General features: G+C 52.4%; 1 protein-coding gene across 2 annotated transcripts in view; it reads left to right on the forward strand.

Moving 5' to 3' along the window:
- Nucleotides 1-12,884, forward strand: part of BMP1 (bone morphogenetic protein 1) — a 40,578-nt gene that overhangs the window by 8,536 nt on the left and 19,158 nt on the right. For both annotated transcript variants that reach the window (XM_060102501.1, XM_060102503.1), the window contains exons 3-8: nt 1,696-1,860; nt 2,048-2,165; nt 2,468-2,646; nt 3,401-3,506; nt 5,237-5,361; nt 5,868-5,983. In XM_060102501.1, the coding sequence (XP_059958484.1) occupies nt 1,696-1,860; nt 2,048-2,165; nt 2,468-2,646; nt 3,401-3,506; nt 5,237-5,361; nt 5,868-5,983 (809 nt within the window). The remainder of the gene's footprint in view (nt 1-1,695; nt 1,861-2,047; nt 2,166-2,467; nt 2,647-3,400; nt 3,507-5,236; nt 5,362-5,867; nt 5,984-12,884) is intronic.

The raw sequence follows: 12,884 nt of genomic DNA on the forward strand, positions 1-12,884 counted from the left end.
CAAGCCTTCTCACTCCAAATCCCAGGCTCTTCGCTGCACATCTCAGTCCCTCCTGGCTTCCTCTCCTGCTCCCATTTGGCAATACTCTACGCATCCTTTAAAGCCCATCTCAAGAGCTTCCCTTGTGAAATCTTCCCCGATCATCCCCGAGTCCTGACCATGCCACCATTCGTTGTGCTCTTTCCTCTGGGCTTACACGGTTAGCATCTCACAAGTCGCACCACACTGCAATGATGTGTTTATATGTCTCTCTCCCCAGCTGGACTCAAAGCTCTTCAGGGTCAGGGGTGGGTCCAAGGACCCCCCCACCCCCACCCCAATGAGCCTGGCACTTGTGCATGTGTGAGGGAATGGGAGGGTTGAGGGCCTGGGCTGTCTAGTTTCTCTCCAGCCTTCTCACCGCTCTGGAACATGGTCCTGCTCACAGGTAACCCTCCCATTGCCCAGGTGGGGGATTCTCACCTGGGACCTGTTCTGGGCACACTCTGGTGGTGCCAGGCAGTTGTCCTATCTGACAGGAGGGAGGATCCTGGCATGGGCAGGCCATGGAGTAAAGGTCAAACTACCCCACAGAGCAGCTGGCATTGGAGGGTGACCTGGTAGCCTGGTAACTAGCAAGGCTTACTTGACCTTAGTGGGGACTTGTAGACATGGGACAAGAGGAAAGCAGAATGGAGATTTGGATAACTTGGACTTGCCACTAACCCACCGCCTGACTTTGCACAAATCTTGGGCTTTAGTTTCCTCATCTGTCAAACGTAGATAGCGACACTTGCCCAGTCCATCCAGAGAGCTACTGTGTCAAATGAGGACATGTACTTGGGAATACTTAAAGAGGACATCAAGTTCTGCATGCTCCATAAATATGAAGGTTGATTGGCTGAGATGGGACTGTTGCCTAGTCTCAGGTCCCCTGCAGGTCTGCGGAAACGAGTACACCGCTGTTGTCTTTTTCACTGACAGTCAGTTCTCTCTGTTCATGGTAGTTATGAATAGAGTTATAGAATAACCTTACAGTTATTCCATAAAGTCACTGCGAACACTGAATTAGCAAATTCTGAGCCATTACTCCTAGGAGAAATAGAGGGTTAGGTTCCTGCAAGCCTCTGGTCACATTTTCATCAACTCATTAATACGTAACCCAGTCTTATGTGTGTTTCTATTTAAAGACACCTTAATTAATATAGCATTGATTCATTAACGTTGAACGCATGGCCAACAGCACTGTAACTCATGCCTGAACAAAGCTTCTCTAACCCAGGTATTTTCTCCATAAGGTACATCCCAGCCCTCTTGCACTTGGGAACACTGGACAGCCCTTCAGCACTACAGGGGGGTAAGGGGAGGGTCATTTTAAACAGCAAACTCACCAAGAAAAAGCACAAAATGCAAAAAAATGTTGCATTAAATAGATCGTGAAAAAGATATTTACAGTATAAGCTGAAACAAGAAGGCAGCCTGTCGCCTTGTTCGGGCTCAGCTGGGATCATGCCTGTTGGGTGACTTAAATTTTTCACTGCTCTGTGCATGACAGCAAGTGACCATGAAAGAGCTGAAGGTATTGATTTGGGGGTTACAAAGAACTTTTACTGAGTGGGCAAATACGGAATCCCTAGATAATGAGGATCAGTTGTAATTTGCTTCCTCTTGCTCTTCATTCCCTTGCTACCAAATGCCTTCTTCTTTCAATTTCAGGAAACTCTTCCACCCTCAACTGTCAGAGCACTAGTGGGCAGCCGCAGAGGAAAAGTCACGGGAGATGGAGAAGCAGGTCCCGGAGCCGGAGGGCAGCAACGTCTAGACCAGAGCGCGTGTGGCCCGATGGGGTCATCCCCTTTGTCATCGGGGGAAACTTCACTGGTGAGCATGATGTCGGGCATGTGGGGAGCAGCCTGCACCCTGGCCTGGCCTCAGGACAGCCCCGTCGTGCGTGATGGCGTGAGTGGTGTGCCTTCTGCCTGTCCAATGAACGGCTGACTCTTTAGCAATGGGTGGAAGTGGGCCCACCTGGACAACCGTGACAGCCTGGCCTCCCTGGTCCTGGCAGGCAGCCAGAGGGCCGTCTTCCGGCAGGCCATGAGGCACTGGGAGAAGCACACCTGTGTCACCTTCCTGGAGCGCACAGACGAGGACAGCTATATTGTGTTCACCTATCGACCCTGCGGGTGAGCAGGGGCCCCTGGGCACTGTACCCTCGGCCATTGCCCCAACCCATGTTCTGTCCTGAGCACTGCAGCTGTCCCATCTGGGCACGGCCCTGCGTCATCTGTCCCCTCCCGCCATGGGGCATCTCCCCAGGAGCTGCCCCGGATGTGGCTCAGACCCCAGCACACAGTCCGGGCATCCCGCACTCGGGTCCCTCCCCAACCCCTCCGCTCCCTGGCCCCCCTGGCAGCCACACCCGACCCCTGAGTGGATGCACTCCCCCAGCTCGGGACCGCCCCCCTGAGCTGGCCCCGCCCTCCAGGTGCTGCTCCTACGTGGGCCGCCGTGGTGGGGGCCCCCAGGCCATCTCCATCGGCAAGAACTGTGACAAGTTCGGCATCGTGGTCCATGAACTGGGTCATGTCATCGGCTTCTGGCACGAACACACGCGGCCCGACCGAGACCGCCACGTCTCCATCGTGCGCGAGAACATCCAGCCAGGTACGCGCCTCTACCTGCCCCTCCAGGGCTCCTGGTCAGGGTGGGAGCTGCTCTTTCAAGCCATCGCCTTTGGTCAACTCAGCATTATAGTCCCAGCCAGCTGGGTAGTCACAGCCCTGCCTGGGGTCCAGACCCTTCCCCTGCAGCATCTCCTCCCTGTCAGTAGCAGCTCAGGGACTGCAGATCAGTTGTCAGATGGGGGGCCAGGCCATGGCCAGGTCCTGCACACAGGGGCTGTCTGGAGCAGCCAGAACCCCCCTGGCCTTTAGGGTGGCGGGTGGGAAGGGGTGGGCCCATCCCCCATGCTGCCTCAGCCTTTCTCTTCACTTTTCCCCAGTCTCCCGCTCTTGGCCTATGCTGTCCTCTAAGGGGTTTTTCCTCTCTCCTTTCTCCCCACTGTGCTCTCTTTCTTCCCTCCCTTCCTGCTTCCTCCCTTTCTCCCCAGGCCTCCTCCACTCTTCACTGCTCTTATCTCCCTGTGGTTCTAGAAATGGGCACCTCCTTCCCATCTTCCCTTGAGCCTTCCCTCCAGCAAGTCCTCAACCCCACCCCCCACCGCCCTGCTGGACAGACTCTTCTAGAGACCCGCCCCTCCCCCAGGCTTCCCTTGGCAGCTGCCCAGACCCTCAGGTAGGGGGGGCACCTCTCAAGTGCAGGGAGGAGGACCCCGTTCCCCACCCTGAAAAGGTAGCACTGCATCCCGCACAGACCCGCCCGCTCCCACCTCCCCACACCCTTTTCCTGGTCTTCGCAGGGCAGGAGTATAACTTCCTGAAGATGGAGGTCCAGGAGGTGGAATCCCTGGGGGAGACCTATGATTTTGACAGTATCATGCATTATGCCCGGAACACATTCTCCAGGTGAGCGACGGGGCCCCGCCTCTTCCGGGGCAGCCCAGCCCCGCCCTCCGTAGGCCTCCCGCTTCGCACTAGCCTCCCCTGCTGGGGGCCTTGGCGAGGACAAGGGTGGGCCTCTGGGTGGCTGCGGCCCCCGAGCAGAGGACCCGTGGGTGCTGCCCGCCCTGCTGTCCTCTTCCACGGTGGGTCCATGGCAGGGCCGGGACTCACAGAGCCTGGGTTCTTCACCTAGTACTGGGCACACCTGGCCCCGGAGGCTGAAACCCAGCTGCTATGCAGCCGCGTGGTGTGCTGTGGCCCCGGACCCGTATCCGCCCGAAGGAGCTGAGCTTTTCCTCTCAACCCTCAGCCAAAGGGGGCATGATGGGTCTGCCTTTTCGTAATTGGCTGATTGGCACAAAGTCTGGCTTCTGCCCTGGACCAGCCCCGCTCCCCAGCTCACAAGCACGTATACACCTACTCTTTTTTTTTTTTTTTTTTTTTTTTTGCGGTACGCGGGCCTCTCACTGTTGTGGCCTCTCCCGTTGCGGAGCACAGGCTCCGGACGCGCAGGCTCAGCGGCCATGGCTCACGGGCCCAGACACTCCGCGGCATGTGGGATCCTCCCGGACCGGGGCACAAACCCGTGTCCCCTGCATCGGCAGGCGGACTCTCAACCACTGCGCCACCCGGGAAGCCCCCTACACCTACTCTTTATCCTGGGCCTAGGTTCCCAGAAATCACAGCCAGAGCTCCCAGAAGTAGTGGCCCAGCCTCCCCATCCCAGCTTCTCCTTAGCAGAGTGTGGGAAACAGCCCCTCCTCCTCCTCAGCCTCCCCCCAGCCCCCTGCACCCCAGCTCGCACCCCCTCCTGGCCTTTCCCGTGCCTGGCTCTGTCCTCATCCTCTGTCTCTGCTCTCCCAGACCCTGGCCCTCCCCCTCTCCTCAGACACTCCTTCTAGACCCACTCTTCCTGCCTCCAGACCTGAGGGAACAGAGACCAAGGAAGGGTGGTGAGGTCATCCCACCTGCCGCACCCACAGACCACCCCCTGTACATTTCCCACCACATCCCACCCCACCTCCTGCTGAGTCCTCCCCGGCTGGGTGTGAGTCAGGGGCCCTGGGGAGGTGGAGCGACGCCTGCTCCCGCTTCCTCCTGCTCCTCCCAGATGGAAACATCCAGGACCTAGCAGGCAGGAACAGAGGGGACAGGGGACAGTGATGGATCAGGAGCTAGCGGGGCTGTCCCTGGGGTCTGGTCTGGCCACGGTGGAGCCTGCCCTTTGGCCTTGTCGCACGTGACATCAGGAGTAACCCGTGCCAGCAGGGCGAAGTATTGGCCCTGGGTAGTCCTGGGAGAGGTGCAGTCAGGGCTGAATCAGCACAGGGGGCCTCAGAAGCAGGGCCGGGCAGGGCTGAGACATGACTGACTAGAGGTCTGGAGCTCTCCCGGGGCTGGGAGTTGGGCCAGACTAAGCCGGAGCACCGGTGGGTCCCCAGGGCCTCCTAGGTCCATGTCCCCGACCTCCCAAAGCGTTCCTGGGGCTCCCCCAGGCCCTGTGGTATGGCTGCCACGGAGCAGGGTGGCTGCTGGTCAGTGGGCAGTGTAATGACAGGGTGAGATGTCTCCACCCTTCCCTGACCCTGCTGAGGAATGTCTGGGCTCTTGCGGGGTCGTGACCTCCGGTGCACGCAGGCCAGCCGCCCTCCTTCCCATCGGACTCTCACCCAGGCTGGGCTTCTCCTCCTCAGGGGCATCTTCCTGGACACCATCGTTCCCAAGTACGAGGTGAATGGGGTGAAGCCTCCCATCGGCCAGAGGACCCGGCTCAGCAAGGGGGACATTGCCCAGGCCCGCAAGCTCTACAAGTGCCCAGGTCGGGGCAGGGGTGGGGACAGGCCAGGGTGGGGTGGAGGGCAGGCCCTGGGGCCAAGAAGGTTGAGGCTGTGAGACTTAGAAAAGGCTGAGGCTGCCTGGTGTCGGGGGATGGGGCACCCAGGGAGGGGGGGTGTTCAAGTTACAGACCCAAAGTGGGGCTTGGATCAGGTGGGGAGATGCCGAGCCACCCATCTTCTGAGGGTGAGAGTGAGGGACAGTAGGAGCAGAAAATGGGGGGTGCAGAGCGATTCTCAGGGAGTGAGATGGAGTGAGGCCCCCCAAGGAGCTTGACCTTAACTCTGGAACCCATGTTGCCTTGACAACAGGGCATCCTGCAGCACTAGGTAGAACGGAAAGGAGAAGGGATGGATCTTAAAGGGACAGGGCCATCCCAGACTCTCTCCTCTCCCCCAAAGGATGCCAGGGCTCAGGGCAGGGAAGCCAGAAAGTTGGGGGGATTGGGCACGTGCAGCCAGCAACCCAGTCATTTCCTTCCCTTGACAGCTTGCGGAGAGACCCTGCAAGATAGCACGGGCAACTTCTCCTCTCCCGAGTACCCCAACGGCTACTCCGCCCACATGCACTGCGTATGGCGCATCTCAGTCACACCTGGGGAGAAGGTAACTGAGCATCCTCTCCTCTGCCAGGACCCCTGAGTAGGAGAGCTTAGTCAATGTGGCTGTGAGTGACCTCCCTGGGAATATAAACTCATTCACCCTGCAGGATGATGAGAGCCTTCTAGTATTAGTTGTATATAAATGCTAACTTGTGAATGGCATTTACTATGTGCCAGACGTTTTTCCAAGTGCTTCTCAGATCCATTCACGGGCTTTTCATGTGGCGTCTGGACCTCTCACCCACCCCTGGACCTTCCATGTTCTTCATATTTTTATTGCTCCCAAGAGTCAGCTTTAAGGCTTTATTTCCCTTGATTGGAACTTGGTTCTTAATGTCCTAGTGCAGCCTTGAGCTGGGTTAGATTTTACTACCGGCCGCGTTGCTCATTCCAACAGAATTTTGAATCAGAATTCCACCGTCCAGCAGGTAGCCGTCCTCACTCTGCCATGAGCTCATTTGATAAGCATGTCTTCTGGGTGTTCCGAACCTGGCCTTTGATCAAAATATTGAACAGGACATGAATTAAAGCAGATCCAAGATCTCCCTCTGAATTGACATTGACCCAGTAATCTGCAGGCTTCAGGCAAAACTATTCCACTAGCTATGACTATGCTAAATGTCATTACCAGCCAGCCACCGGTCACCACCTTATTGACCAACCACCATATGAGCTGCTTCTGAGACCAGGCCTTTGTCATCTTGATGTCTCTGGCACAGGAAGTGATTAATAAATGCCGAATACATGGATGAATTGCCTTACCAAAACAAATCCACCAGTTTCACCAGTTGGTAAATCCCCTTTTAAAAAGGAAGTGAGATTTGTCTCATGTACCTTGTTTCAAGTGAACCCCAAAGTAGTCAAGTGTTTCTTTTCTAAATGGTCATAGACCATCTGTTTAATTGGGGATCACCATTGAACTCAGTGGTTTGCAATTCCCAGAATTCACTCTAAACCCCCTTCCCAACACTCGCATGTGCATGCACGCATGCATACAAACCCCTTCTGAAAACTGGGAAAGATTTTGTTCTGAGTTCTCAATATTACAGACACTGCTCACATCTGCAAGTTATTTGAATGTCCTCTGATGTCATTTTTGAGTCTAGAGGCAAAAGCCAATTTAAAGAGGCGCTCGCTGACTCTCCTTCTGTATTATTGAGCTTCTATTTCCTTTCCAAACGATGCTGATTTTATTTTTTATAATTTGAAGATCGTCCTCACTTACGACAGGCTTTTATGGAGAGCTGAGTAATTCCCTGTCTCCCTTGGTTAACTTTCTACCATCTTCCCTCAAAAGTGAACCCACCCCTTCCTTGTTCTTCTTGTTCTGAATCTAAGTTAAAAATTGCAGTCCTTTTCACTGTCTTGTAGTGACCTTGCCCTGGATTCCTTCATTCCTCTGCTGAGGGTCTCCAGCCTTTGGAAATCTCACCGCAGATAACAATAATAATAATAACAACTAATGATTATTGAGCATATGATTGGCCAGGCATGTGTTAAATCTCTGTGTTTTGTCTTTTAGCACAACATTATAGGCTGGGTGCTAATGTTAGCCTCATTCTGTATATGAGAAAACAAACTTGGAAAAATTAACTTGCCCAAGATCTCATAGATCCTAGATTATGACATAAAAGTCTGTGATTGAAATACTCTGTGTATTCCAAAGCCTTGTCCCATTCCAACAACTAAGTGCCCTTCGGCAACTTGTGTGGCCACTAGGTGCCCAGTGCTGGGCCCAGCCCTGGGGATGGACAGGTGCACGAGACAGTCCGCGGCCCCACGGAGCACAGAGTAGGGTAGAGCATCACTTTCTTTCCCATTCAGGAGGTTTGCTCAGTTGGCAGGCATATGGCAACTTGGTCAGGACCCTCTTCTTTCCTTGCTTTGTGGGCTGGCATGGGCTGGCCCTAGTCTCTAGAGAACACATGGCCTTGCCTTAGGAGCCTCTCTCTGCCTGGGAACTACTCCCTTCATAGCTCCCACAAGACTCCCCATCCTTTTTCAGAGGCCTGCCCGGAGCTCAGGGAGAGAAGTGGGCTACGGATAAAAATTCCAGATTAACCAGTGCATGATTGTAGAAATGCAAAAAGTAAAACTCACCCATGGTCCTGGTTGAAATTGTAGAGTTGTAACTGAACCAAAGATGGAACCCTGGGGGACAGAAACATTTAAAGGCTGGGGAGGCAGAAGAGGATGGTATCATAAAGTTGGCATGGCCACTTTTTGTTACTTACCAATTATGTGCCAAAGTATTGGCATCGTACATGCACGATCTCATTATTCCTCACAGCCGTTTCAGGACGTAGGTACTGTTATCCCTACTGGAGAGTGGAGGGAATTGAGGCTTAAAGTGCAGGAGTAGATCTGGCCAGGTTTGCTCAGGTAACAGTGGTGGAACCAGCATTCAGTTCTAGGACTATCTGACTCCAAAGTCTACTCTTTCAACAGTAAACCTTAAATAAATCCACGTGTGTTAGCAGATGGACTTTGACATCTATTTGGCTCCTGAGAGGTTGTTGTTTTTCACTTGCCTACCAGTTCTCAGCTTATTGCCAGACATGCAAGTGATGATATGTAAAACTTATCTTGTACAATTGTGCAAGTCGTAGGGATGTCAGGCAGGAGAAAGAGCCGCTCTGGAGGACTCCTTGGAGGATCCTCAAGTCTTTACACTGCACGTAATTAGCAACTGCCCTGAAGAGGATTTACAGTGTTTCCCAAGCAACAAAGGGAACTCCTTTATGAGCGGGAGAGTGGTTTCAGAAGGAGACAAATGTAGGCAAATGTTGCAGAGGAGCCAGGAAGATAAGAGCTTAAAATGTTTTTGGATTTGGCCGAATCCACCCTCACTCCCATCAAGGTCCAACCCAAATTCTGCCTCCTCCCATCCCCCAGCTGGGCAGAGATGACCCCTCCCATCCCTCCTCTGCAAGGCCTGGGCTGGGCCCTCCCTTAAGTCCCTCTTCTCAGGCACTGAAGGGCGTAGAGCTCTGAGCATGGAGGGAAAGTTGATGCTCGTTCTTTGCGCAGCCATTGGGCAAACTTGATGGGTAGGCCTGGGGAGGCCACATGGAATGGAGGTTAAGGGTATAAGTTTAAGATCCAGAGTGCCTGGGTTTGACTCCCAGCTGTGCTCTTTACTGGATGTATGATCTTGGGGAAGTTGCTTACCCTCTCTGTGCCTTTGTTTCCCCATTTGTAAAATAAGCCTGGTGATAGTACCTCCCTCATGGGGTTGATACGAGGATTAAACAAGTTAATGTACATAAAGTGCTTAGGGCACTGCCTGGAACATAGTGGGAATTCAATCAATGTTAGCTGCTAGTATCATTCTACGGTCCTGCTCTATTAAATGAGTGAGCCCCGGTCAACTTCCCCGGGTACCTCATTTGCCACCTTCTATTTCCTGGATTCTGATCTGGACCATCCTGTGAACCCAGTATCAAACTATCTAAGCAAATTCAACTCCAGGAGTGAAATTAATGTTTATCAAGTGGCATACCCTGTCATATGGATGTGTGACATGTATGTATGGCACCCGTGTCAGACAAGGTCGTAAATTTTACATGTATTAGTTTGATTCCCAAAGTCCTATGAGGCTGGTACTATTACCGTTACCATCTTACAGATAAGGAAACAGAGGCCCAGAGGAGTTACATGAGGCCTAAGATCTGACTGAAGCCAGACAACAGGTCCCCCAGGGTCGGCGTGTTCTCCCATCTCCTCCCTGAGAGCACCCAACAAGCATGAGGAATACTTGCCACACGCAGGGTGCACCTGGGGACTCTGGACCCGTATCTCATTTACCCCCGACTCCCCAGTGGAGTCCTTATGGTCACCTCCATTTTTCAGACAGAGACAGCGAGGCACAAAGTCAAGCCGTGGGCCGGAGTCACCAGCCAGGAAGTGGCAGAGCTGGCCCAGTTCTCCTTGGCAAAGGGCAGTGCCCCTGCCACCAGCGCACAGCTGTTTCCACACGACAGAAGTTGTTACAACTCTTAATTAGACACCTCCGGTCTCAGTATAGCTGTGGCTGCACCTCCCTGTAGGATGCCCCTGACTGCTCGCCCAGGTCTCTTCCTTCCACGTGAGGTGGCCTCTGCTTCCTCCTGCTCGTGGCAGGTCTTGGGTGGGCCCTGTGGGGCTCTGCTGGCTGGGCACGGTTTCTTTTTCAGAGGCCTGAATCCATCCCCCCTGGACAGAGTCACAGTTGTTTCCGGGGAGGAAGGGAAAGTGGCTGCCGTTCTCAGGGCTGCTTGCTGAGTGAAATTGATTGGCAGGCCCAAGGAGGCCACGTGGAGTAGGGGTTAAGGGTGTAAGTTTAGGAGTCAGGGAGCCCTCACTCAGCCCTCTGCATTCCTTCTTCCACCCAGCAGCTCTTCGAAAGATATTTTTGTTGTTTGCTAGATATAACAATAACATATGCATGTTGTAAAAATTTTGAGCAATATAGGAATGCCTAAGGTAAAAAGTGAATTTTCTCCCCTTGATCATCCTCCAAATCCCACTCCACAGAGACAACTAAGCATTGGTAACACTTGGGATGTCCTTCCAGACCCCTGTAGTGTGGGGGTGTGGGGGTGGCCTTCTGTAACTTGCCTTTCACTCAACAATAAATCACAGTCATCATTCCATGTCAGCACATATAGATCTACCTCAATCATTTTCGTGGTTGCTTGGCATCCCATCATCTTGATTGCCCTTAAATTATTTAATCATCCCCTCAGGTCTCTTGATGGATGCTGATTTAAGTTCTTCCAAGCTTTTATTACTGCCAAAATAAATACCTTGAAACTTAAATCTTTATACACTTGGTCAAGTATATTAGAATAGATTCCAAAAAGCAAAATTCTATTCAAGAAATATTTATTAAACAACTATTATGTGCCATGCACCGAGGATTCCATAGTGAATCAAACTTCCTCTGTGGTCATATTTGGTCTTTTCTAAAAAGGTAAAATATTGGGTCATAAGACACTGGCTCTATAGCAAGAGTTAGAACAGATTTTCAACTTCAGTTTTTCAAAATGCCAGGACTTGTATTTTTATAATAATAATAATAATACTCCCAATGATGATTAATCATCATCATAAAGAGTAATATAGTGCAGTTTTCGGGGGTTCCCTGGCAGCCTAGTGGTTAGGATTCCAGGCTTTCAGTGCCGAGGCCCGGGTTCAATCCCTGGTTGCAGAACTGAGATCCTGTAAGCCATGCAGCGCGGCCAAAACAAAAAGGAGTAATATAGTACACTTTTCATGTTTTTTTAATTTTTAGATTTTTATTTATTTTTTGGCTGTGTTGGCTCTCCGTTGCTGCACGTGGGCTTTTGCTAATTGCGACGAGCGGGGGCTACTCTTCCTTGCGGTGCGCAGGCTTCTCATTGCGGTGGCTTCCCTTGTTGCAGAGAATAGGTTCTAAGCGCACAGGCTTCAGTAGTTGCAGCACGCAGTCTCAGTAGTTGTGGTACGCGGGCTTAGTTGCTCCACGGCATGTGGGATCTTCCCAGACCAGGGATCGAACCTGTGTCCCCTGCATTGGCAGGCAGATTCTTAACCACTGCGCCACCAGGGAAGTCCCCTGTAGTGCACTTTTCAAAACGTAATCTCACTCGATTACATCTCAGAGTAACAAAATTAATGAAAGCCCCCCCAAACACAAACATATTTAAACTCATGTGTGAATCAAAAGAAAATATGAAAGATGGACCATGGGTTCCAAGCTAGGTCAGAAGAAATGTGAGTACACGGGGGTGAAAGGCAGTGAAAGTACAACAGGCTCAGTAGATTGAAGGTTGCAGTGAACCGGAAGGATCGTTGAGCTCTGTGTACAGAGGGAGTGAGCAAGGAAAGATTGGGGCTCGTGGATGTAGAGTGGGGTCCTTGGATTTGAGATTATGGATGATAACAAGGTCGAGGGCATGGTGTGCTGGCTGAGAAGGGGCAGAGAGAGGGTGAAAGAGGAGGTTAGGGAATTCAAAGGTCAGGAAATGGGAAGGATAGTGCAGGTGGATATTGAAAACACCAAGAAGGAACTTCCCTGGTGGCGCAGTGGTTAAGAATCCACCTGCCAATGCAGGGGACATGGGTTTGAGCCCTGCCCCAGGACGATCCCACATGTCGCGGAGCAACTAAGCCCGTGTGCCGCAACTACTGAGCTGTGCTCTAGAGCCCACGAGCCACAACTACTGAAGCCCACATGCCTAGAGCCCATGCTCCACAACAAGAGAAGCCACCGCAAAGAGAAGCCCACGCACCACAACAAAGAGTAGGCCCCGCTCGCTGCAACTAGAGAAAGCCCACGCACAACAACGAAGACCCAATGCAACCAAAAATAAATAAATAAAAATAAAATAAAATTTAAAATTAAAATTAAAAAAAAAGAAAACACCAAGAATTCTGACGGGGTCGGTGCTAAAGTGACCGTGAGCCAGGAGCTCTTCCTTGACCAGTGGCAGTATTGGCTGCAGACAGCAACTGCCAGCACCTGTGGGATCTTTTTCATTCTGGCCTCCACTCTGTCTGCCTCTAACACTGCGGCGCGCCACAGGGGAGATGGACACCCTTGTCCCCTTCTCCTCCAGCAGGGAACCCAGCTAGCACCTAACAGGTGGGCCCCTTGGGCCTTCTCATGCCCACTGCACACTCCTCGCAGATGCAGGTGCCATTCTCTGGAGTCCCTGCTTGTTGGACTCTGAACATACAGCAGGCTTCAGGGCTCACTCCGGAAACTACTAAGGAAGCAGTTTCCCTCCTAGGAAGTGTGCTTCTCTACCTGTTCATATGCCCCCCTGCTGGGGAGACTTGGTACTTACCGAGGTATCAAACGTTCCTCCAGTATTAGGTGAACATTTGATGAGTTCAAGGGCTGAAATAAGTTTATGTGAAGGAGGTGCTTAGGGCAGTAT

The sequence above is a fragment of the Mesoplodon densirostris genome, chromosome 6, assembly GCF_025265405.1.
Source record: "Mesoplodon densirostris isolate mMesDen1 chromosome 6, mMesDen1 primary haplotype, whole genome shotgun sequence".
NCBI lineage: Eukaryota > Metazoa > Chordata > Mammalia > Artiodactyla > Ziphiidae > Mesoplodon > Mesoplodon densirostris.